Source organism: Schistosoma haematobium, chromosome 2 (assembly GCF_000699445.3).
Source record: "Schistosoma haematobium chromosome 2, whole genome shotgun sequence".
Lineage (NCBI taxonomy): Eukaryota > Metazoa > Platyhelminthes > Trematoda > Strigeidida > Schistosomatidae > Schistosoma > Schistosoma haematobium.
In genome coordinates, this window is record NC_067197.1 from 33,187,483 (window position 1) to 33,212,128 (window position 24,646).

At 34.5% G+C, this 24,646-nt stretch overlaps 1 protein-coding gene across 1 annotated transcript in view; it reads right to left on the reverse strand.

Moving 5' to 3' along the window:
• Positions 1 to 3,267: 3,267 nt before the first annotated feature.
• TLCD4A (TLC domain-containing protein 4-A) overlaps positions 3,268 to 24,646 on the reverse strand; it is a 32,532-nt gene continuing 11,153 nt past the window's right edge. The window contains exons 6-11 of the mRNA XM_051214996.1: positions 22,823 to 24,238; positions 21,725 to 21,819; positions 21,442 to 21,544; positions 20,383 to 20,577; positions 7,090 to 11,442; positions 3,268 to 6,235 (exon numbers count right to left, since the gene is read on the reverse strand). Coding sequence (XP_051068182.1) covers positions 23,611 to 24,238 — 628 coding nt within the window. The 3' untranslated portion in view covers positions 3,268 to 6,235; positions 7,090 to 11,442; positions 20,383 to 20,577; ... (1 more) ...; positions 21,725 to 21,819; positions 22,823 to 23,610. The remainder of the gene's footprint in view (positions 6,236 to 7,089; positions 11,443 to 20,382; positions 20,578 to 21,441; positions 21,545 to 21,724; positions 21,820 to 22,822; positions 24,239 to 24,646) is intronic.

The window sequence follows — 24,646 nt, forward strand, 5'->3', positions numbered from 1 at the left end:
GTCAAACGACTCACAATATTATTATTTACTACGTCATTTGCTCACTCTCTTTTATCCCCGTTTTATGCATCCTTATATTTCGACTGGTATAGCAGCTCGCCTATGGTGAAAATTCGACTCTATCTAAACGCTCTCGAGTCACCATCCGGTTGAAAATTATATGTTACCACCGAATATGAGTACTGAAGCCGTTTTTCTGAAACCACGTGCAGCATTCAAACTGGCTGCCTTCAACACTCGCACACTTATGCAGGTCGGACAACAGATAGGGCTGGCTATGTCTTTAGAAAGTCTTAATATCGATGTCTTCTGTCTATCCAAGACCCGTATTCAAGACTCTGGTGAAGTACTACAAATTCACTCTCCATCTGTCGCTTCAAAAAGCTTGTTTTACGTGCGTTTATCCGGGGACCCTGTGGGATCTTCATCTGGTCTTGCTGGCGTTGGTGTCGCACTAAGCGCTAGAGCTGAGGCAGCACCAATCGATTGGATCCCCATTAGCAGTCGGTTATGTGCTGTTAAATTAGAAAGTTCCATCAAAGTGAGAAGAAATCGGCGTGAGAAACGATGTCTTTTCGTCATCTCCACCTATGCCTCAACAGATTGCAGCCCGGATGCAATCAAGGGTGAATTCTACCACCAGTTATCTGTTTTTCTCCAGAAAGTGTGTTCGACAGATATTGTTGTACTAGCCGGGGACTTGAATGCTCAGGTGGGGTGTCTAGGCACAGAAGAGAATCGTTTAGGTGGCCTATGGCAACTTGCTGGTCGCAGGACAGATAACGGGGACCGTCTACTGCAAGTGTGCACAGACCACAACCTGTTTCTGGCTAGCACTAACTTCCAGCACAGTCATCGCCGATGTGCCACCTGGCGTCCTTCCTCTGCATCTCAAGCATGAACTCAGATTGATCACATCGCGATCAGCTACCGCTGGCGTGGTTGTGTACAAGACTGCCGCTCCTTTTGGAGTACCTATCTGGACTCTGACCATGCCTTGGTCTGCGCCAATCTTACCTTACTTTTCAGTGGACAACGAAGTGACCGCCACCAACGGATTGTTGTTAGCAAGCTGGTTGCAACTTCTGTTGCAAATAAGTATCGAACCGAGCTAGCCTCTAGGCTAGCTACCATTCCACTGAAAAGTATAGATGAGCATTGGTTGCAATTGCATGACGCCATGAAAATGGCAGGTACAGTCAGTTGTGGGTTCGCGAAACGTCCCGCTTATGAGCACTGGGTTTCTTCTGGTTCCTTACGACTCATTGAAGCCCGTCGGTCTACTCCGGGTGACCGTGAGTTTGACCATAAACGAAGGATGTTACGTAATGAAATTGGGCAAAGCTTGCGTAAGGACCGAGAAGCCTGGTGGTCGAAGCGTGCTAATGAGCTGGAAGCAGCAGCTGCATCTGGTAATTACCGGAAGCTCCTTCAACTCATCCGATCCACTGGCAGCAAGCAGTCTGGTGTGAGCGAAACAATCTGTGAGGATGATGGGATGCCAATCACTAACATCCATCGACGTCTTTGACGATGGGCGGAATTCTTCGAAGGGCAGTTCAACTGGCCTGCTGCTCCGGCAACATTGGTCAGACTGTCCTGCCCTCCATGGCCGGTGACGACTGGTCCACCAAATGAGGCGGAAGTCCACAAGGAACTCCAACTCTTGAAGCGCTACAAATCACCTGGCCCAGATGACTTACCTCAGGCTCTTTTTAAAGATGGTGGTGACTTTTTCACTAAGGAATTGACGACGTTGTTTACAAAGATCTGGGAGCTCGAGAGTGTACCAACGTCATGGAATGAGTCGATAGTTGTCCCTATTTTTAAGAAGGGTTCACGTCATACTTCATAGGTTGTTCAAAACCCGAAAAAGATTGACTCGCGAGGAGTAGACTGGGTTTCGTTCTGGTCGAGGATGTATTGATCATATCTTCACCCTCCGCCAAATGTCAGAGCTCCGTCATACTTATCAGAGGCCAACAATCGTAGTGTTTCTTGACATTAGGGATACCTTCGATTCGTTGGATAGGACAGTTCTCTGAGATTTTCTGTTGAAGAAGAGTGTGCCTGAGAAGTTTATTAACATCCTAAAAGCCCTATATACAAACACCTCAGGCAGAGTGAGGGCATACAACCACCTCTCTCCATTGTTCCATTCGAGCAGTGGGGTGAAGCAGGGTTGCCCAATCTCACCATTCCTCTTCAACTTTGCCATCGATGACATTCTGGAAACAGCTCTGATGAATGTAAGTAATGGTGGTGTGGATCTGTTGCCTGGAGAAAGACTCCTCGACATTGAGTATGCGGATGATATTGTCTTACTGTGTGATAATGCCTAAGCCATGCAATCTGCACTTAATCAGTTGGCAATCAGTGTCCGTAGGTATGGTATGTGCTTTGCACCTTCGAAGTGCAAAGTACTTCTACAAGACTGGCAGGATTCCAATCCTGCACTCACCCTGGATGGTGAGCAGATAGAAGTAGTCAAGAAGTTCGTGTAACTAGGTAGCTGCATAAGTGCTGGTGGTGGCTTGAGTGATGAGATCAATGCACGTATAATGAAAGCCAGAGTGGCTTATGACAATCTGGGCCATCTTTGGCACCTTCGTGATGTCGGTCTGGCTGTAATAGGTTGGATCTACAACGCGTCGGTGAGAGCAGTTCTGCTCTATGCTTGTGAAACCTGGTCTCTCCGAGTTGAGGACGTTAGACGACTCTGTGTTCGATCATCGCTGTCTCCGAAGGATTGCTGACATCCAGTGACAACACCATGTTAGTAATGCAGAGGTTCGGTATCGTGCGTTCGAGCACACAGACGGTAATTCAATTGGTGTCACCATCTTGAAACATCGACTTCGGTGGCTTGGACATGTTCTACGAATGTCGTCCCAGAGAATTCCACGTCGTGCATTATTTGCCGACTCTGGGACTGGTTGGAAAAAGCAGGGAGGTGGTCAGTTTATGACATGGTGTCGTGACATGAAAGAAAACTGCAAAGGACCGGCTCGTGCTGGTCCTTCACGACTCCCTGGTTGGGGTCCTAGAGATGATGCTACACAGTGGCTAGAGACGTTATCAGATATGGCTCAGAATAGAAGCCAGTTGTGATCCTGCTGTAACCTTCTTTTACTTTCTTCAAAAAAGTGGTTGTATCTTCCTTAACTGAAAGATTCCTTCTGGTTGTACCTTTCAGTGTCCATTATTATTATTATTATTATTATTATTATTATTATTATTATTATTATTATTATTATTATTATTACACTACCTTACACTAATCTAGTCGTTATTGTTATTTTCTTTTACGCTCCTTACCTTTTTTTTTCTTCTTATTCTCATGGTTTTGTGTGGGGCATACATATTTGGTGCCCTCTTGTAGCAATATTTATGTGTTCAAATAAATAAATAAATAAATAAAATTGTTACTCCTTATGGAGGAACATAGGCCGCCTATCAGCATTCTACATTAAACTCTGTTCTGAGCAATCCTTTCCAGTTGCCATTCATTCTTTCCATGTCTAATCCCCATTCCCGATGCAATCTGTTCCTTGTTTTTCCTCTTTCTCGTTTCCCTTCAGGATTCCAAGTTAGAACTTGCCTCGTGATGCAGTTTGATGATTTCCTCAATGTGTGTCCTATGTACTTCCAACGTTTTTCCCTAGTTTCTTCTTTATCTAGAAGCTGGTTTGTCCTCTTCTATAGTAGGCTGTTGCTGATAGTATCCGGTCAATGGATAGTGAGTATCTTGCGTAGACAATTGTTTATAAATACTTGTGCTTTTTTGATGATTGTAGTAGTTCTCCAAGTTTTAACTGTCTAGACGTTCGTATTGAAGATTGTGACTTTGATATTGGTTGACAGACAGTTGTTTTGAGTTCCATATATTCTTCAATCGTAGGAATGCGGTCCTTGTTTTGCGTCTGCATCAGATCCTCCACGTCCATCGATTATGCTACCCAGATACGTGAAACTTTCTACCTCTTCCAGAGTTTCTCCATCAAGTGTGATTCGGTTGATGTTCTCTACGTTGTGTTTGAGGATCTTGCTTTTTCCCTTGTATATTTTGAGACCTACTGATTCAGAGACTGACGCTACATTAGTCGTCTTCATCTGCTTCTGTTGTTGTGTATGGGATAAAAGGACCACGTCATCTGCGAGGTTCAAGTCGTCTAGTTGCATGCAATCTGTCCATTGTATTCCGTGCTTCCTTTGAGATTTGAAGGTCTTTATACTCCAGTCAACCACAAGAAGAAAGAGAAAGGGTGAGAGTAAGGATCCTTGTCTGACTCCGGTCCTCACTTGGAATGCGTGTCAGCTGTCCTTCATGAACGACTTTGCACTGTAATCTGTCGTGTGAATTTCGTATGGTGTTGACGATTTTCTCTTGATAACAAGAAATACATCTATCACTGATAAATGAAAATACAACATATAACGCATACAGTTTTTAAAAAATTTAAATACACAATAAGGGAAACTAACTGTTCTTTAACATGAAAACAAATACAATGTACTAAAATGGAACTGTTAACAGTTTTAACTACACTTTTTTCACGAGCCCGAATATACAAATTCCTAGAACATCTGCCAATGTTACTTGCTCCATAGGAGCAGTTGAATTGATAGATACAGAAAGAAGTGACTAGTCTAAGCAATTAATCTTTCAACCTCAGAGTGATCATTGGACGTGTGAAAAACATTAATTGTAGTATTTATGTGGGAACGTCACATTACAAGGATCACTATAAGTCATAATAATAATAATTTTCATTTTAGTCAACTACAACAATTAAATAATGATTTTTGCAATCCTTTATATTTTATAACCTTATACAATTTCAAAAACCATTTTCACAAACACTATACTTATACACCAGTAAGTTGGAATATGAAAATCTACATTTTTTAACCATTGACAACTTATATAATCAAGTGATATTTAGTCATTGTCATACATAATTAACCTTTATACTTTGATCGAAATCATGAACCGATCAATGTTGGACTACCATTGAAAATCTGGAAGGAATGGACGACTGTTTTGATATGATTCACTCTAAAGGTTTGATTCTCCTATAAGCACGAAACTGGCCACCAGTGAGGACACAGTTATGATTCATTTCAATAATTTTGGAGAGATTTTTTATGATTTTAAAATAACTCTCATCATTTGTTGTTCAATGAACATCGGTTCACACTTCAATATAAGTGTCTTGAAAAACACCTTTCAGTGTAACAAAATTTCTAAACAGCCACTGGACTTAGTTATAGTCAACACAATTAACTGATTAATTCAAACACATTTTGCTTCTACTTATTCCTGCTGAAAGAGGCAGCCAAGACACAGCTAAAGACAAATCAAATTATGATAATTATAAGTAGTTAAATTGGTAACAAAACTAAGAATTCCCAGAATGGTCCAGTTCAAGTCAGACAGAACTGAGAGAGTACCATTGAACTTACTATATTCAGAATTCGAAATAGGCGCGGAATAATGTATGGATGAATTATAAATTACGATAAACATTACGAAACTTCAGATTGGTTGTTACTTCATATCAACATGTTCATTTTTTTATTTTGATAACCTCAATATTATTAACCTGTAAGGAGTAAACTTCTCGGAACTCCGTACAATGAATTTGTCAAAAAGGGAAAAAAGGATTCCCGAAAAAAATCAAACATAGTCCTGTTCCCCAATGAATAGATCAATTCAACAATTAATGATCAAAATTTTCAACAGTAGTAAATGTTTCTAACAAACAGAGAACGTAATTCTATCTTCAAAAGGATCAAACAGGACCAATTAAAAATACTCTCACATAGAATAGAATGTTTAGTAAAATAAAACTAACGTAATCAATGATTGAAAAAAAAAACAACTTAATAACATCAAGGAGTTGATTAAAACCAAAAATTGTAGGCATATGAATAACTTCAGATGTACTAAAAGATAAACTTGATATACATGAATTCTGATAGTGAGAGAAGCAACAGTATATATAAGCTGAAATAAATCACTACCATCAAAAGGAAAGTATACACGATATGATTTTTTTTACACATACATCTATACATAAAAACCACCTTATATAAGTCTATTTAATGATTTCAATCAATACCTCCTATAGTTATTTGTTCATATGCAACTCAACATTGAATAGTTGAAAAAGCAGAATCTATTTCTTGTTTGAAAAAAAAAGAAGAGTGATACACTTCAAGAAAATTGAATCTAAAAAATAAGAGAAAACAATATTGTTTTCTTTTCATCAGCTCTTCTGAAAGTTCAATTAGCGGTAAAGAACCACAGGAATTATGTTCGCATTTGCATCACAGTTACTAAATAAGCTTATGTAAATTTAAACTATTGAACTAGTTTTATGAAATCATTTATACAATAGATATTCAATTGTTTTAATAGTTTCATTTTAATCCATACCCCATGAAGTCTCATCAATCAACAAAATATTTTGTATACATTACACTTGTTGAAATGAATGAAGGATTTAATGATGAAATTATTCTCAAGTAAAATTCAATAATTAGAAATATATTAGGTATTCAATAACGTATACTCCATCTTTAATTGGTTTAGTGGTTTTGAGAGGAACAGTATACTATAATTATTAATATTATGAATAAGGATTCCTTTATTTTCAAAGATTCATCAGGAACTTGTGTCTTCCTAAAGCCTTCTCTCTCTCTCTCTCTCTATATATATATATATATATATATATATATATATATATATATATATATATATATATATATGCATAGGTCTATGTTGTATTATTCATTGTTGATTTCATGTTTACATTTATTGTTATACCTAGTCAATAGAATCGTACTTTAAAAGGTATATTGTGACTGTCGACTAATTAGTAGTCATAATAAAAAAATATTATGAAGTTTGAAAAACAATCAGATTATTAACTAAGTTATTAATAGTTTGTTTAATCTTAAATTACAGATGATGAAAGTTGTTGGATTAATTGTAAACGAATCAATTTATGAAATAAAACAATCAATAGTTTTGCAGGAACTTAGATTAAATTTTATTCTTTTTAAGTGTAATTATTTACTTACTTACGCCTGTTACTCCCGGTGGAGCCATAGTCCGCCAACGAACATTCTTCAACCGACTCTCTCATGGGCGTTCCTTTCTAGTCTTATCCAACTGGTGTTCATTCTTCTCATGTCTGTCTCCATTTCTCGGCGAAATGTGTTCTTTGGTCTCCCTCTCCTTCTTTGGCCTTGAGGATTCCATGTAAGGGCTTGCCTTGTTGGGTGCTTTCCTCAATGTATTTCCTATCCACTTTCAGCGCTTCTTCCTGATTTCGTCCTCCGCCGGAATCTGATTTGTTCTCTCACACAGTAGGTTGTTGCTGGCCAACGAATCCGAATTGTTTTGCGTAGACAACTGTTAAGAAACAATTGAATCTTCCGGATGATGGATTCCGTAGTTCTCCAAGTTTCCGCCTCATACGGTAGAACTGTCTTGATATTGTTATTGAAAATTCTGACTTTGTTGTAAGTGTAATAAAGTACTATATCACAGAAATGATCATATTGAAGCCTAGATATGAGAAACTCAGTCAGCTGTTTTCTGTATTAATTAGGACGAGAGGTTTTTGGATTAGCTCTATTCGAAATTATTATTCAGCACGAGATAACCATGAAGAACTATGCAGACGCACTAGACAGTTGTCTATTGTTCTAGTTTTGGATTGTTCAGCAGTTTCCACCAGCGTCCCAACCATGGATCTAATTTATAGCATTCAGGTTTGCTGGAAAACAGGATATATAATCATATTATTGTGTCTGAACTCGATAACCAACAATTTTGATTTTTGAATTAAAAAAATTCCCATATTGTGGATTAGAACATCATGCATAAGCAAATAATTTTGTTTTCACTTAGATCTTCATCAGGCTTTACCCCAGTATATAATAATATTTATATGCATATATGAAATTATTAAACCAATCAAGGCAGTTTATGAGTCAAGGATAACAGTAGGATAGGTTACGTAATAAGTAAAAATTACAAATTGATATTCTGATGAAAGATGTACTAGTTGTGATAAGAGTAACAAAGGCTTAAATCCATGTTTCATAATGTGAAATAGGTCAATGATATAAGAAATACAGATGTTGAAATAACGTTCATAAAAACCATAAGATAACGCAATAAGAAGTGTTCAAATAATTAGACAGTGAAGTGTGTATTTGAAACAAAGGAGAAGATGAAGGAAAACAAATGAACAAAGAACATGAGAAAATAATAATTAAAATCTTTAATTAAGGCTAATCCGGCCATGGAAGACATGAAGGTGTTACGAGTTTCTTATGAATACAGAGACTTAAATTGTTCACTCAAATCCCCATGGTTTCTGCTATATGTAAGAGACGAGATCGGACCACACAAGGTAAACTAGTAAGAATACGATAAACCATTTTAAATGACCTATTTCTATCTACTACATGACCGCTATCGAACAAGTGTGATAGAACGGAGCTACGTTTTTTTTTGAAAATACTTTTTCTAACCACGAAGGTAGGTATTCCCTGTTATATCCGAACGAAAAGTAAATGAGTGGTAACTGATAGGAATTGTTTGTGGACTATTACTGCATATATTCGTATTGGGTAATTATTAAGTAATTAGATTGTATGTATATCTATATTCCCTTTATCGTAAGCTTTCATTTGAATTATTGGTTATCGTTATACGATTTATCATTCTTAATTTATTCCCAATCTACTTATTACAGTATCCTACATTCAGTCACTTTTTGGCTTGATCCTGTATAACTGTTAATTTTTCGTATGTTGCGGTCTAGTTTGCTCATATATAAAACAAGTATGTCTGAAATATACTATTTATACAGTGGAGTCTGAGATTGTTTACTGGACCCAAATGGGTAGGTCAATGCGAGAAGGATTCAGAGTTGACACAAGGCTGCTAGTGATGTTTTTGGCATGTCATTGGTACAGCACAGGGTCATATAAATCGATATTCTGATTGGCGATTTTGTAGCGTATCACCAGCTACATATCCGTTTAATTGAAGCTTCAGGTGGAGATATCTCTTACTAAACATTAACTTGGCTATTTTCCTGTTTACTACATGCAAATTTTTTTTCAGAAAACCTTGTGAATAACCTATTTCAATCAATCGGCTCTAGTTCCTTGTTGATAGTGTCGTCTGAGCATATTTTCCTAGCTCTACTTGTAAGACATTTAACTAGGTTTCTCTTATAATGAATAGTAATTTCGCGTATGCATATAAATATCACTGTATATTACAGTAAAGGCTAGTGAGGATCTAACTGAAAACAACATTGTTCGCCCATATATGTTGTTCTAATTTTCAAATTTGATTTTCGAATAATTACTTTGATTATTATTAACTCTCTTCCTTCCAATTACTCAATGTTAATTTATAATCGATTTGTCATTGTGCAAATTATCACGTAACGTATCTACTAGATGAGTATTATTTCATTATTGTAAATCATATATGGATATTAGTGTAGAGCCATGATGATAATCATTTGTGCTAATTAATACATTTTATGTTATATTATAAATTACTTATTCGAATTACCGGTGTTTTGATTACCTGATAGGTGTGAAATTTTTCATAAAGCTATTTCATCAATCTCTTTATTATGTCTTCATAGTTAAACTTAAAGAGGTGCTCTTTTAAATTCTTCGAGTTCACTCATCAAAACGAAAATGTGACAAAAATGAATATCTCAAGTAATGTGTTCTACAGGATATAGACTGAAAGAGATAGATTTCATCATGAGAAATAATAATAGTACTGTTACTTCACTTCAATGTTCATTTTTATCTGGGAAGTTATGATAGTGTCAAACAACACTAGAGAAATTGTCCTTTAAGAAATGCTGACTTTTTAAAAAGTGAAAAAGGATCCATGAAGAAATTAAAACGAAAATCATCTTAGTTTATAGATGCAAATTCAAATCAAGGTAAAAATAGTTCATGTAATTTTCATTACTTGTTTTAAACTAAATAAATTATTACTACCGGAAATTTGTGAACTATCACTTACTGTTTAATTATTACTTACGTCTGCAACCCATCATGGAAGCATAAGCCACCTATAATGACTCTACAGTCTACTCTGTCCTGAGCTCTCCCTTCCAGTTCTTTCCAACTACTATTCAGTCCCTTGATATCTGCTTCCGATTTCCAACACACTCTCTTCTTTGGTCTTCCACTCTTCCTTTCCACATTCCAAGTTGGCACTTGTCTCGTGATGCGGTTTGATAATTTCTAGCGCCCTCTACTGATTTCCACTTCACCTGATAGATCGTTGGTGATCTGTCACAGTAGGTTGTTACTGATCATATCCTGCCAACAAATCTCGAGTATCTTGAGAAGCCAACTGTTCATAAATACCTATACCATTTTACTGATGGCTGTATCAGTTCTCTGACTTTCAGCTAACTACAATAGAACTGTCCTGACGTTTGTAGTGAAAACTGTGACTTTGGTGTTGACTGATGGTTGTGTTGAGATGCAGGTGTTCTTAAGTTGTAGGAATGAGGTGCTCACTTTGTCGATACGCATCTTCACACTTGCACCAGATCCTTCTTGTTTATAAACGATAGCGTCCAGGTTCGTAAAACATTCCATCTCTTCCAGAACTTCTCCATTCAGCGTGCTTGTGCTGGCACTCATTGTGGTGTATTGCAGGATCTTGTTAATTCCCTTATGTGTGCTGAGGCCTACTGCTGTAGAGGCTGCTGCTACACTGTCTATCTTCACTTGCATTTGTGGTTGTGTATGAGGTAAATGAGGTAGGTCATTTGTCACGTCCGAATCTTTCGACTGCATCCAAGCTATTCATTGTATTCCGTGCTTCCTCTCAGATGTATGGGTCTTCATAACCCATTCAACCACCAGAAGAGAGAAATTGTGAGAGTAGGCATCTCTATCTGATACCGGTCTTCACTTGAAATTTCTCTGCGAGTTGTCCTCCACGCATGATATTGGAGTGTAGTCCGTCATAAGAATTCCTTATTACAGTGAGAGTGGTCTCACTTATATAGTAATGTTGAAGAAGGTTGTATGAGTTTCTTCTATCCAATGTATCAAAAGCTTTCTCATAATCAAGAAAGTTGATGTTTTGTGATGAATTACATGCCATTGATAGTTTAATATTTTATGTATCATTACAATTCGGTCAGTACATCATCTATTTCTACAGATGCAGCTTACTGATCTGGAAGTTGGGCGTTTACCGAATCTTTTATTCGGTTCAGCAGCATTCTGTCAAAAACTTGTGAAAACTTTCTGGAGTACACCATAGTGTCAAAGAAGGTTCCATAATGTTCTCCTATTCACAATGCCAAATGCTTTTTGCTCAATGGTTATCTAATATTTATTGAAATCTAAATAGAATTTCTGTGAAGAAAATAAATGAATTTATAATGAAATCTTTGTATAAATCATAATGAAACGCTGTCCATTTGTATGTTAAGAATTTATAAAAACTAAATAGCATTCCATTTTTCTTTAAACAGAATGATTAAACTTTTCCAAGGTTTACTCCGTTATTCTTTCAATTGAAAACTAATTTTAATATGTAATTATATGTGTTTCTGTATTATTTACTCTAAAAACTGAGATCTCATAATTTAATTAGTCTATTCAATATTAAATATAATGAGCTATTGATAGGAGCTTTCGAGAATTCCTTGAAAAGTCTTTGGAAGCTAAGAAAAAGTTGAAAATTATTTCATCAGCGTTCAATATAGACTTCTGGAAAAGGTCTAGGAAAATGAGTGATTACGTATTATCCCTACGAACTGATCATTGTATGTTCCCAGAAATCTATGGATAATCAAGATAACACAGAAACTTTATATATATATATATATATATATATATATATATATATATATATATATATATATATATATATTCTGTACCTAAATCAACTTTGGAAGCAAACCTTCGTTCTATACTTTTCTCCTTTTGTCTTTTATTCAGGGTTCAAGTATAGGGAATTAATGGAAAATTATAAAGTTCTCAGAAGTTCATACCAAGATGTCGAATATCAGACGTTTCAGTTAATTCATTGTATCAAATGTTATCTTGACTAGATCCTAGTACATATTGAATTTTATTGCTCATGTTTACTGTATAATAACGAGATTACATGACTGGGTATAGTAGTGTACGTTTTTTGATGAATGCCAGTTTGTAGATCAATGATCCATCACAACATTCATAGGTAATAGTGAGATTAAAACAAATAGGAATATGAATCTGACTAGTAAAACGTAAACATTTATATTGATGGAACATCAGAAAAATCAATAATCATGTTAGTGTAAATTTAATACATTAACCAAACAGGATCCAAGAAACAACTTGATGGTTAGGTCTTAAAATAAACAATAGTGTAATTCTATCATAACAATTAGAAAAAGACTACTGTGAGTTACTAAAATATAGCACTTAACGAGGTGAAAACATTAACAAAAGTTCAAAATCCCCCCTTCCAAAAATATAAAAAATATTCAGTTATAGATTTTAGACCTCTCCAATTGACTAATTGATAAGATTACCGGTAAATTCAGTAGGATTTTACAAATTTAAGATCATTTATCAATATAATAATAATAAATTTATGTCAAGATTCGTCAAATAGTTTAACAAGAAATGCCCGTTAAGTGTAAACGTAATGGTTATGTCTGAATAATCTCACTGATTAAGATTTAAATAATTCCAATATTTCATTAAACAAATTAGTTCGAACTATTTCAGGGGGGAATGTAATCTAAATCAACATTAACAAAGAATATATATATGATGTTTAAAGTACAGAATCATACTAGACTCTTGTCCAGTCATGTTCAGTTTGTTTACATTACGGCAATAAGAAAACTTGATGAGAAAAATGTTCACTATGTGAAAAATGTATATCTGTAGGTATTCGTATACAACGGTAATTAGAAAACAGTGAATTATTGGCGTTTTTGTTTACATTTAACGACAATTGATCGTTTATGTATAACTGGAATAACCAACAGATTTTTCATCAGCGTTGTTCAAAACAAAATGTCTATACTAATTTTCTTCTGGTCAAATAACGCGACAGTTCTGCTCGTTCAATCTAAGCTGTAGTCACAGGTAATAGGACTTTCTTGAGAATGTATAGATAGAGCTATTATGAGTTTGGAATCATTACACTCACAGGCTAATGATATTGATGAAGTTCTAGCCTTAGCTATGTGGTGTATGTTACTTATGTCAACATAAGTAGTACATAACACTAGTCAGAAGTGGAAGGGGCTGACAGCAGGAGGTTGAGAAGATCGAATCGAAGAGAATGAGAACAGATAGTAATTGTTGTGGCATTGAAGTCTGAGACAGTCCATCAATGAAGTATTAAACAACAAATGCAAGATAAATCATTTTGCTTACTGTTTTCTAAGTACTATTGTATACAAATACCTACAGATATACATTTTTCACATAGTGAACATTTTTCTCATCAAGTTTTCTTATTGCCGTAATGTAAACAAACTGAACATGACTGGACAAGAGTCTAGTGTGATTCTGTACTTTAAACATCATATATATATTCTTTGATAATGTTGATTTAGATTACATTCCCCCCTGAAATAGTTCGAACTAATTTGTTTAATGAAATATTGGAATTATTTAAATCTTAATCAGTGAGATTATTCAGGCATAACTTTTACATTTAACAAAATAGAACTTTTGACTTAGGTACGAGTGTTTGAACTATCATACACAAATACTTTCGTTTTTTGAGGATAAACCAACTTGTAAATGAAACGAAAATCCTATTTTACCAAATCTTTCCATGTTTGGAAATTTAAACTGATCAAGAATGTTAAACGTAACAAAATAGTCAGTAGAGATTTACGCTCAGTTATGATAGTTTATAGGCCGAAATTGAGAATCAGAACGAGCAAATTAATCCTAAATCTGTACTAAACAGAAAGTATTTTCAGCATAAGGTTGTGGAGATTGTTGAGCTTTTATTGAGATCATGAACCGATAAATGTTAGACCATCATTGAAATCCTGGAAGAACCGGAGCACTGTTTCTCCCTAGTATGGGGTTCCTCAGGGGTTTGCATCTACGGCGTAAGGCATTTACCCACTGAAGAAAATGGAAGATGGTCTCGCAATATCGTGGGATGGTTACAATTAGGGATTACCACCGTTGAATCGCGGCTCAGTGGTTTACAAGTTAAGTGTTTGCGCGCGACCGAAGGCCCTGGGTTCGAGTTCCGTGTGCGGAGTCATGGATGCGACCTGCTGAGAAGTCCCATGCCGCGACAAAACGGCCGTTCAATGCTTCTAGGTTTCCAATGGTGGTCTAAAGTTGGTCAGTTCATGGTCTCAATGAAAGGAACTATTTCAGTTTATTTTTAGATGACGCCTTAGTTTTTCGGAATCGTTCTTTGTTACATTAATATAGATCATTATAAATTGATTGTGTCCATCGAAATTAGTCTTTGATTTGTTAAGTAGGCTATTTGTTTTTGCAAGCGGTTAAGTTCTCAATTCCTTTGGCTTTAAATTTGCGTAACTGACTGAAAATCGAACATTTTTAAAAGGCGAAATATCTGATTTTATCCTATATTTTTTTGAAATGTTTGATAAACGTAACCCGTTACTAAGTAAATGACATCACCACAATGGTAGAGAGACGACTTAAAGTTATTGGTAGATTATTTGATCAATACTCCTTATAATTCTAATGGTAATGTTTATTTCGTTATGCTAGATAAACCAATAGGTTAGAAGATCATGTATATAAACTATTGTCAGATTAAACCGCCGTGGGTTGTTCAAGCGACAACATACGCTATTCATTTAGGCTGATCTTATGTACGTTTAACCCAGGTTTGAAGCAGTAAAAATCAACGTACCATTATTGCATTCAAAATGTAATTGATTATCTGACTAATATTGTATAAATATCCGCAAGAAATTGTAAAAAGTGGATTGACTTTTTTAGTGGATAATTTGAGTAGAATAAAAGTTCGTTGATAAATATCTTAAAGACAAATGGAAAAATTTGGATCTCTAGTGAATGTTTTCGTGGTATTGTGATCCCTGAGCTGGACGGTGATACTTCGCTTATATTTATTCCGTATTGCTTGAACAACTGAAAAAAAACAGATTTAAATCCTAATTAGTCTACTGTGGCTCGAACAACAAGCTAATTTTATAAAACAGATATGATAGAAAATACTATAAAACATTAAATCCATGATCTCGCGCGAAAGGGACTCGAACCCAGGACCTCCGGTCTTGCACGCGAACTCCTAACCTGTAGACCACTAAAACGGCATCAGACGGTGTTGTCTGACATCAACCAGTTCACAAATCGTGGGCGCGCACTGCTGAGGAGTCCCATACCAAAACAAAACGGCTGTTCAGTGCTTCCAGGTTTTCTATGGTGTTCTAGCTTTAATCGACTCATGGATTCAACCATTAAATTACTACACTCTTCACAAAACCCCCTTCCTGATAATAACTTTTGTTATTGTGGATGATCGTTACGTTTTGCTGATATTTTTAGAACTTAGTTGATTGATTAAATGAAAAATAAACTGATCAACTAATTACTCAATATCTTCGTGATATAAAAAATGATTTACATTTTTCTCTGTTACACGTATATTACGATGATACGTTAGTAAAACTAATCACGTTATTTCATAACCACGATTCGCGGCCCAAAGTATAGAATTAGATTAACACTAGAGATTACTTTATTCAATACAATTACAAGCAGTCACATACAGTGAGTTCAGAGTAGAAATCAATAATAAGAAGGAAAATCACATACTTAATAGTTCGTAGGCTGTAACTGTTTGTCCACACCCAACGACAATGATACTTTACTTACACTACCACATATCACTTCTCCAATTCTTTGTTAATCATAGCAGATAACAATAATGATAAATACTAATTCAACTTAATGGATCAAGTCTATGTTTGAACTGAAATTTTCAGGTATAAATTAATTTTATATCCAACTACTAAGACGCATATATTTAAGTAGATGAGCTGTGATTAGAAACAATAACGAAATATTCGCTTGGTGTTGTTTACTTGTATCTTCCCATTGTTATTTAGGACTGCAACTGATCAATCTCTTGTTGGCATATGTGCATCCTGTGCGGATTGTCTCGATATTTCCTGAAATCACAAGCTTTTTAAGCAAAGATGGATAGTGGCTAGCAGTGGATTCCAGTACGTGTGTTTCGTCCTGTTTGTAACTCGTCAGCTGGATGTACCTGCATCTCAAAGTTGATATTCACTCTAGGACTCGAACCCAGTACCATCCACTTCAAACGCCATCACGTTATCCACTTAACTACTGAATAAGACGAAACGTGCGTCAAACTCGATTCCACTGTTAGCCACTATTCATCTTTAATAACGAAATAGTTGAAAATCAGATAAAATTGATCCCTTTCATTTTTCTTAAAAACATAAGCCAAATAATCAAAATTAGTTCCAAATTTAAAAAAAAAAATAATTAAATTAGTTACATCTGAATTCTTAACAAACTTTCACTGATTTTCTCATTTTACAATACCATAATTCCTTTAATATACATCGGTTTTATACATCAAATATAAATCCAATTATTAGTAGCTTAGACCTAATTAATACTTTAACAATATACCATAAGTTTTTTGTTTGTCTTTTTTAATATAAATTTTTATCTGGTATGAATTAGTACATCAGTAGTTATTGTAATGTGTAAAACTATATATATATGACTCAGTAACAATAAAGTGAAAAATATTTGTCTTCATGAACAAGTTAAGGTCAATACAATGATCAGTAAACAATATTTGATATGTAAATAAATATACACATACTCGTATATAAAACAAAACAAAAGAAACACATCACAATTTACAACATCTTATATTAAACTTTAAAAATAATAAAAGATATGATTTAATAATTAGTTACCTAGTGTAAAACTAAAAATTATTATTGAAAACAGTTATTAGAAAAGAAAAACCAATGAGATTATGAATTATGAACAATTCTAAAGTGATAATGTTCATCAATTTATTAGGAAAGTCAAATATGGGTTATAAATCTGTGATTTATAGTTGATGGTTAAGGTTAGAAACTAGATTTATGATTTTCATCATGAATTGACATAAGTTAAAATGCCAAAACACTATTTAGCCAAATGGATAAATGAACCTAGCATCAAAATCCATGATCTGTTATTGTAAATCTAGTTGGTTCATCTATAAATTATAGTCTCGCCAAAAAACCCAATTAAATCATGCAACAACCTACTGTGGAGAGAGAACAAACCAGATTCCGAATGAAGAGGAAATTAGGAAAAGATGTTGGATGTAGGAAGGCTATACATTACGGAAATCACCAAACTGCATCATGAGGCAAGTGGCAAATTGGAATCCTAAAGGGAAATTGAAAAGAGGAAGGCTGAAGAACACACTGCATCGAGAAGTAGAAGCAGATACGAAAAGGATTAATAATAACTGGAAAGGATTGCCCAGGACAGGGTTGGATGGAGAATGATGATGGGCGGCCTATTCTCCTTCATGAGGGATAATAGGCGTACGTAAGTAATTCATGCATAATGATGTAACGAATTGAATTAGCAAACGTTTGTTGGTACAGGGTATATGTTAAATTGTATTCTACTTATTTTTACAGTTGACAGTAGACAAAAAGTTCATAGAAGTCAATCTATTGAGCTGTAAAAGAGAATATTAGTATTAATATCACTTCGAATTACTTCATTTTTTAATGAAGATAAAAAGCAAATATCCACAGCGACTTGATTGAGACAATAATCGCGTTTTTATTGAATGTGTAACAATGAAATAAATCCCTAAAGATTTAGTGTAAAGTTACGGCAGATGGGGCTCAACCGTTAAATGAGTCAAACAGGTAGAACTGGTAATATCGAATGATGGTCACAACATATTCATGAATTGATTGCAGTAACTATATCACCGCTAGTGAATTTAAACCCATTAGCTAAAATCTACTTAACTCATAAAGGTTTCTGTAAATCAAAAGTACCATTCCTAGTGGAATTGTAATTGAGCTTTAAAGAGCAATTCTAAATTAGAGAAAAGAAACTGTCCATTAGCTTCTAGTTTTCAGAATTTCTCAAACTGATTTCAGTTTATAACAATGAAAACTACTTCAAAATAGGAGATAAAGTAGATAACTAACTTACTTATTAGGCTATAATGGAATACTGGGAATATATATCCGATTTTCCATATTTATATAATATAGTTTTAACAAGATTTTATTCAACTTAAAAGGCATATTAGCATCATATCACCCATTGGAGATTTATATAGTTAAATTTTAAGGCGAAAATACATACAATATTCTGTCAGGATATTTTGAATTATCCAATTCATTATAGAAATGCCACATCTAAAATTTTGATATTCAAAAATGTATTGATAACTGACATTCATATTCAGAAAATGGTACACAGAGATTGTCAAGGGGCAAATATTTTAGTTTTGATATAAATAGTATTATTAAATTTCAGACTGTAAAATATCCCTAATTTTTAGGAAGTGTTTATACACTCTATCTCACTTAAGCAATTACAGATTATATGCAAAGAAAAATAATGAAGTGAAATGGTAACATTCTTCAATATTATTTTAAGTAGCATATACAATTTCAATAGGTGTGTAGGTTGACTGTTTTATAAAAATCAACCGACAAAGCATTGACATCCGAGTAGCTACAGATAAATGTTTTAACTTGCGTCGTTGGTTCTGTAACAACCAATATATCGATAATTTATCCTTGGACATATTATTCCCTTCTATACTACAATCGTTGTGAGTGTTTAAGGATGATTGATTCAGGTACAAATAGAAGTTCTGTGATAAACAGGGTATTATCCGAGAGAAGACTTCTTGATTCATGACATAGATAAAAGGTCTGCTGAAGTGAATATTGGCCACTACCTAGTCATAGCCAATGAAAAATGAGCATTATGGACAAATTGAAAAAATAAAAAGCTCGAAAAAGAAAGGAAGTCAGGACAAAAAAGTGAGAAATTGACCCAGAAGAGTGCACTAAAGGCCTAGCGGAAGAATTAAAAGATTTCGATTTGAACCAAACAGAATAATCCATCGTAAGTATCACAAATGAAAACTTGCAACAAATTAGTAAAAAGCTAACAAATAACGAATGCTAGAAGATAGTGAGCTATCAATTAAGAGAGGAAATAAGAAACTACTGAAGAAGTGACGACTAAATCGGTCAATAGACCACAATCGTAAATTATATAATACAAAGAAAAACAAAGTTAACAAAATGATTAAAAAATGTAAGGTCAAAGTATACACACAAAAAACAACGGGGGTGGTGGTCCGAAACACTATTCCAATAGAAGAACCACCATCAAACAATGAAAAATAGAAGTTATAATAATTATTGAAAGAAACAACGAACAAGTTAAAGTCTGCTAAAAGAACATGATCAAAAACTGCTTAATGCGATAGGTTGCACGATAAGCAAAGAAAGACAAACTGGTAAACCTGATACTCCCCTATACTTTGGGCGATTTTGAACCAGATATGCTAAAAATGAAAAACAATAAAACTCCTGGTGGTGATGGAATGACAGAAACGGTGAAATTAGAAAAAAACAGGCATAACATTATCACACTGGGTTGACGCTAACGTATTAAGCATATATAAAAACTATAGAAATATTTTTTACTACACACGATTGGAAAAGTTTTCCTGGAATGGTTCACAAACGTTTGAACGAAAAGACAGACGAGTTACTGTCGCACACACAGTTCGGACTCAGTAATAATAAGTCAACGATGCAAGAGATAACTGAAGTTAGACATATAACACAATAAACAACAGACAATAAAACATAAATAATACGCACATTCATTGACTTGACTAAAGCCTTCGACTAAGTCTCAAGAGTTTAACATGAGGCCTAAACAAACTGAAATTATCATCCATAATTGGAAAGAGATCTAACATATAAATGTGCTAACGAGAACTGTAAACGAATATTTCATCCGTCATCTTAGAAATGATCACGGGTCAAATACGATGGTAATATCCTTACCTGGTGAGTACAAGCACCCAGTCAAAAACTACCTGAGTCTATAAAACGAAAGTATGGGTGACGAAATATGTATAGACTTGTCACCCACAGTATTTTGAGAAATTTAACCAAATCACAGAGGATTTGAACTGGGAACAAAATTCTCTGACTAAAACCAACTTCACATACAAAAACAATGCACAGAAAGACAATACAGAGATGAATCACTGACCGTGAAATGGATGTCAGGTGTTACCCACGAGAAGAGATAATCAGCGACTGCTATATGGTCGATAAATGGTCCGAATCACTGGATAGAAAACACGACCAAGAAAGTGTATGATAGAAACAGCTACTGCGCCCGGTATTTGTGACATTTCAACTGTGTGTCTCTGGATAAGCCAATCGGCTTTACCAACCTATATGGCTGAAAAGGACATCACAAAGGATTAGAAGAATTCGAAACAGTATCATTCTATCATTTTAATTTATATGTTCCACTTGAATCTAGAACCAATTGTCACATTTGCATGTTTGAGAAGTGAATGGCGACATAAATCTATAAACCTTAATATGAATAAACCTACTCATAAAGTACATACAGTACACTACAAAATCCTCTTCACTTCTTAAATATCTGTCCCTTCATTACAATTAATTTATTCTCTTTTGTTGGATTACACATCAAATAAGTTATTTTTCTTACTATACGTAGTAACTCCTAGTTCACTATACATGACTTTGAAGAGTCAAGCTTAATGTATAACTAACAATAGCGATTCTGTTAGCTGCTTTAATGTAGTCAAAATGAAACCCTAGACCTAGATCTTGTACCAGTAGGCACTCGTCAGCAAGGTGTACGTGTAATCCTGAGGGAACTTTCGCTCCCTAGTGGAGTGCTGAATAGCATATAACCCAAGTTTAGGGTTTCCTGACGGTTATCTCCAACCACCCGATATCTCAACATAATGCACGCGACGTTGAGACACTAAGACCAGTAGCCAAACTGGAGTTTATCGACAGAAGCAGGAGTGAAAGCACTAGACAAGCATGATATTGGTCATTATTCAGTAGCGATCAATGAACAATAAATAATAACTCTACTTTTTATCATCAATTGAATAGCATTATAGAGTAAATCCTAACCATATTTATTAGTTTGGACATCTCGCTGACATAACCTATTACATTTTTAGAGACTAGTTACTAAACGTTGCACGTATCATATAAACTAGGATAACAGCCTTAGCGCAAACTTCATGAATTTCCGGATATTAAAGAGTACACTCACCAATATTATAGTTATTTCCATCAGACATGAGTTTGATACAATTTATCATCATTATTGATCGATTTGAATTAACTTGGAAATAATTTTAAGTGGTTGGAGTGACCTACAAAGGTCGTATACATAAAAATGCAAAAACTGAATAGTTTAACATCCAGTCCAGGCTGAATAGACTTTACTGTAATCAAGTGACCAGATACCATCAATCGATAGTTTACAAAAATTAAATAATTTTATCGGCCGACAAGAAAGTGTATATAAGACAACATTTAACATCTTTCCATACCTTTTAAATCAACCGAAAATCTGTTAATACCGTTACACTAAGTAACTGGTAATTCGACTAAAATTTGTCCAACCGCAACAACGTCATTCAACTACCTGAAAAGAAGGTAAACCATCTTGGTCAGTCAAACGTAATGTACAACTTGGTACGTGTAGACATAGGTTCAAGTTGCGATGGACCATGAACACAAAGAGATGACATTGTGAGGGCGAACCTCAGAGTAGCAACAGTATTAATGGTAATGGGAAAAGTTAGGCATCCAACACACCATTCGAGAAGTGATATAACCAAGAGGACTCATGGGTGGTTTTGAAACTTAGGATCTAAAGGAAGACAAAGAATAAAGGCATCTACTGTCACGTTCCCAAGTCACTAAATCCATTAATAAACGAGTCTCATTTTCAGATCTTTCTCCAGTGTGGGCAGCCAGGAATTGACGACCACTCTCACACACTAAACAGAACTATGGATCCTCGTGTTCAAGGTGAACCATTTAAATGGATAGGAATTATAATCCTCAAATTCCAATTTATCAACTACAATCACACCATATAGTAAATATTTTCCTTACAACCAGACAATCGTCGATCAGTAGCGAAATACTGTATAACTCATAAAGATTGTGATAGGAGTGTAAGATTTGTGAACCGTTAGAAGTAACAGAGTACACTCAATGACATTATGAATTCTGTTAGTCGATGCTTGAATTGTTACATCAGAAATATATTTCGAAATGAACGAACAAACAGGAAAATAAGAATTACAAACTAATAATCAAATTGGAGAAAATATAGAGAATAAGCAAATATATGTAACTAAAAACGATTTTCAGTCAATGCATTTACTACATCAAGCCATGGTTGGAGATCGTTTTATGAATTCGAACAAGGAACTAGGTATTTATCGATGCAGCTTAATTTAACGATCAATAAACATACAGATTAATGTCGTATTTACGTGTGATCAACGTTTATATTGGTACCACTGCACATTGAAATAACGCAGTTAGACATTTAACCTTAACCAACCAATCAATAAAGATTCACAAGGTTATCAATTAGTTTATCATTTCTATTAAGTAATCTTCTCATTACTTACTCGGCAGCTCCACCATATACAAAAAGCGATCTAAAGTGTTTTACGGTCAAGCACAGATAGACAACACATTTCTTCTTGTTTCATAGGTAATTTTTCACTACTATATCGATACAGAAAAGACTTCTATGCTATACACTACCTTTCTGATGAGCAAACGAACATATCATCTGCTCAACAGGTGACAGGAATGAACAAAAGCTGAATCAATCTTCGTATGTATCAAGGTTTATTCAATTACCGACCACCCAGAACTAAGAAAACCATCAAAAGTAAAGTGGTTAGCGCGTTCAACTTCTTGATTTTCTATTTATAAAACTCGAGGTTGACGCAGACTAATTTTTTTAACGAGATGTTTTTTTTTCTTGAAAAGGGAAAGGAAAGCGTTTAATACATTTGTGATTTCTTTACTCATGAGGGGAAAGTAAACAAAAGCCGAGAAAGCAATTTATATATAATTAAGTTATGATAATTATTTAACAAGAACTAGTATAAATGATCGACTATATTTGACTTATCTTTTCTTTAAAAAAATAATATAAATTATAACAACTTTGAAGGTAAATAGTAAGAATAAAATGAGTTCTTTTTTTATACAACAACAAAAAATGATACTTTCTATGTTGATCTAAAAATAATCTATACGAACTATACAGAATAATTATTGAAGAAATTTACTTTCTTTTTTTTATGTGATGCAATAACTGGCAGGATCTTGTTTGCAAAACAGTAAAACTGACAAATAGTTTATACATAAAATCAAATTAAGGAATTTAGAACCTATTATTTTTTCACGATCGATGAACTAATTTAATATCATCATCAATGAGATTTTGTGATGAATTTGGATAAATAGAATTAGATATAGTCAAATCTTTATCATTTTCAGGAGTTACTTTAAAATCTAAATCTGAATAAACTGACTCCAGTTCACTATCGGAAGTAGAATAATTCGATGAGGATAGTCCACTGCTGATTTGTTCACTCAATGAAGTATTACTATGATGGTTTTCTATCAATGTTGGTTTTAAACTCGTATCATTTTTAGCTTTAAAGGCAACACGTTGTTGGAGATTACGTAAACGTTTGTGTAAATGTGCTCGAGCTTTACAAATATCACTTTGCCAATCTGCAGTCCATAATAGTTTAGCAGCTTTATAGCCAAGACGACAAGTACGAAAAGCCCAATGGATATTTAAACAATCAAGTAATCCGCAACTACATACGAAAATAGGAACAATAAGTGGAAAAGATCTAGCACAAATTTTTTGAACATCAGATCCGTAAGATATATAGGCTATAAACCAAAATGGTAGAATCATTAGATTACGTGTTATGATAAAAAAAATCGCAAATATCAAAGTTACGCATGCGACTCTTCGGCGATCAGGTTTGTAACCAATAGTACGATAGAACCACCTACAAAGATAATTTCAAAATATGATTAAATCTTACAGGTTGGTCATTATTATTATGAATTAATGAAAGAAATGTTCAAACAATTGATGCGATAACTGACAATCTAGAATATGTTTTTTATATTATTTGTAGAGAAGGAATCTCAGCTAATTTGATAAATATGTACTGATGTGGTACGAGGAACAACATATGAAGTTATACCCCTTTGGTTAAAGCATTCAAATTTAATTAACAGCTTACATGTGTATACCGCACCTAAGTAGAAAAGTTGTTATCAAATCGTTTTATCAGTCTTTAAACTTCAGTTAGCAAACTGATCATTAACGTAATGAAACCTGATGGCGAAGGGGGGACAAAAATATATGACTACAGAACTCGCATACAATCAGATAATATTAGTGGTACTTC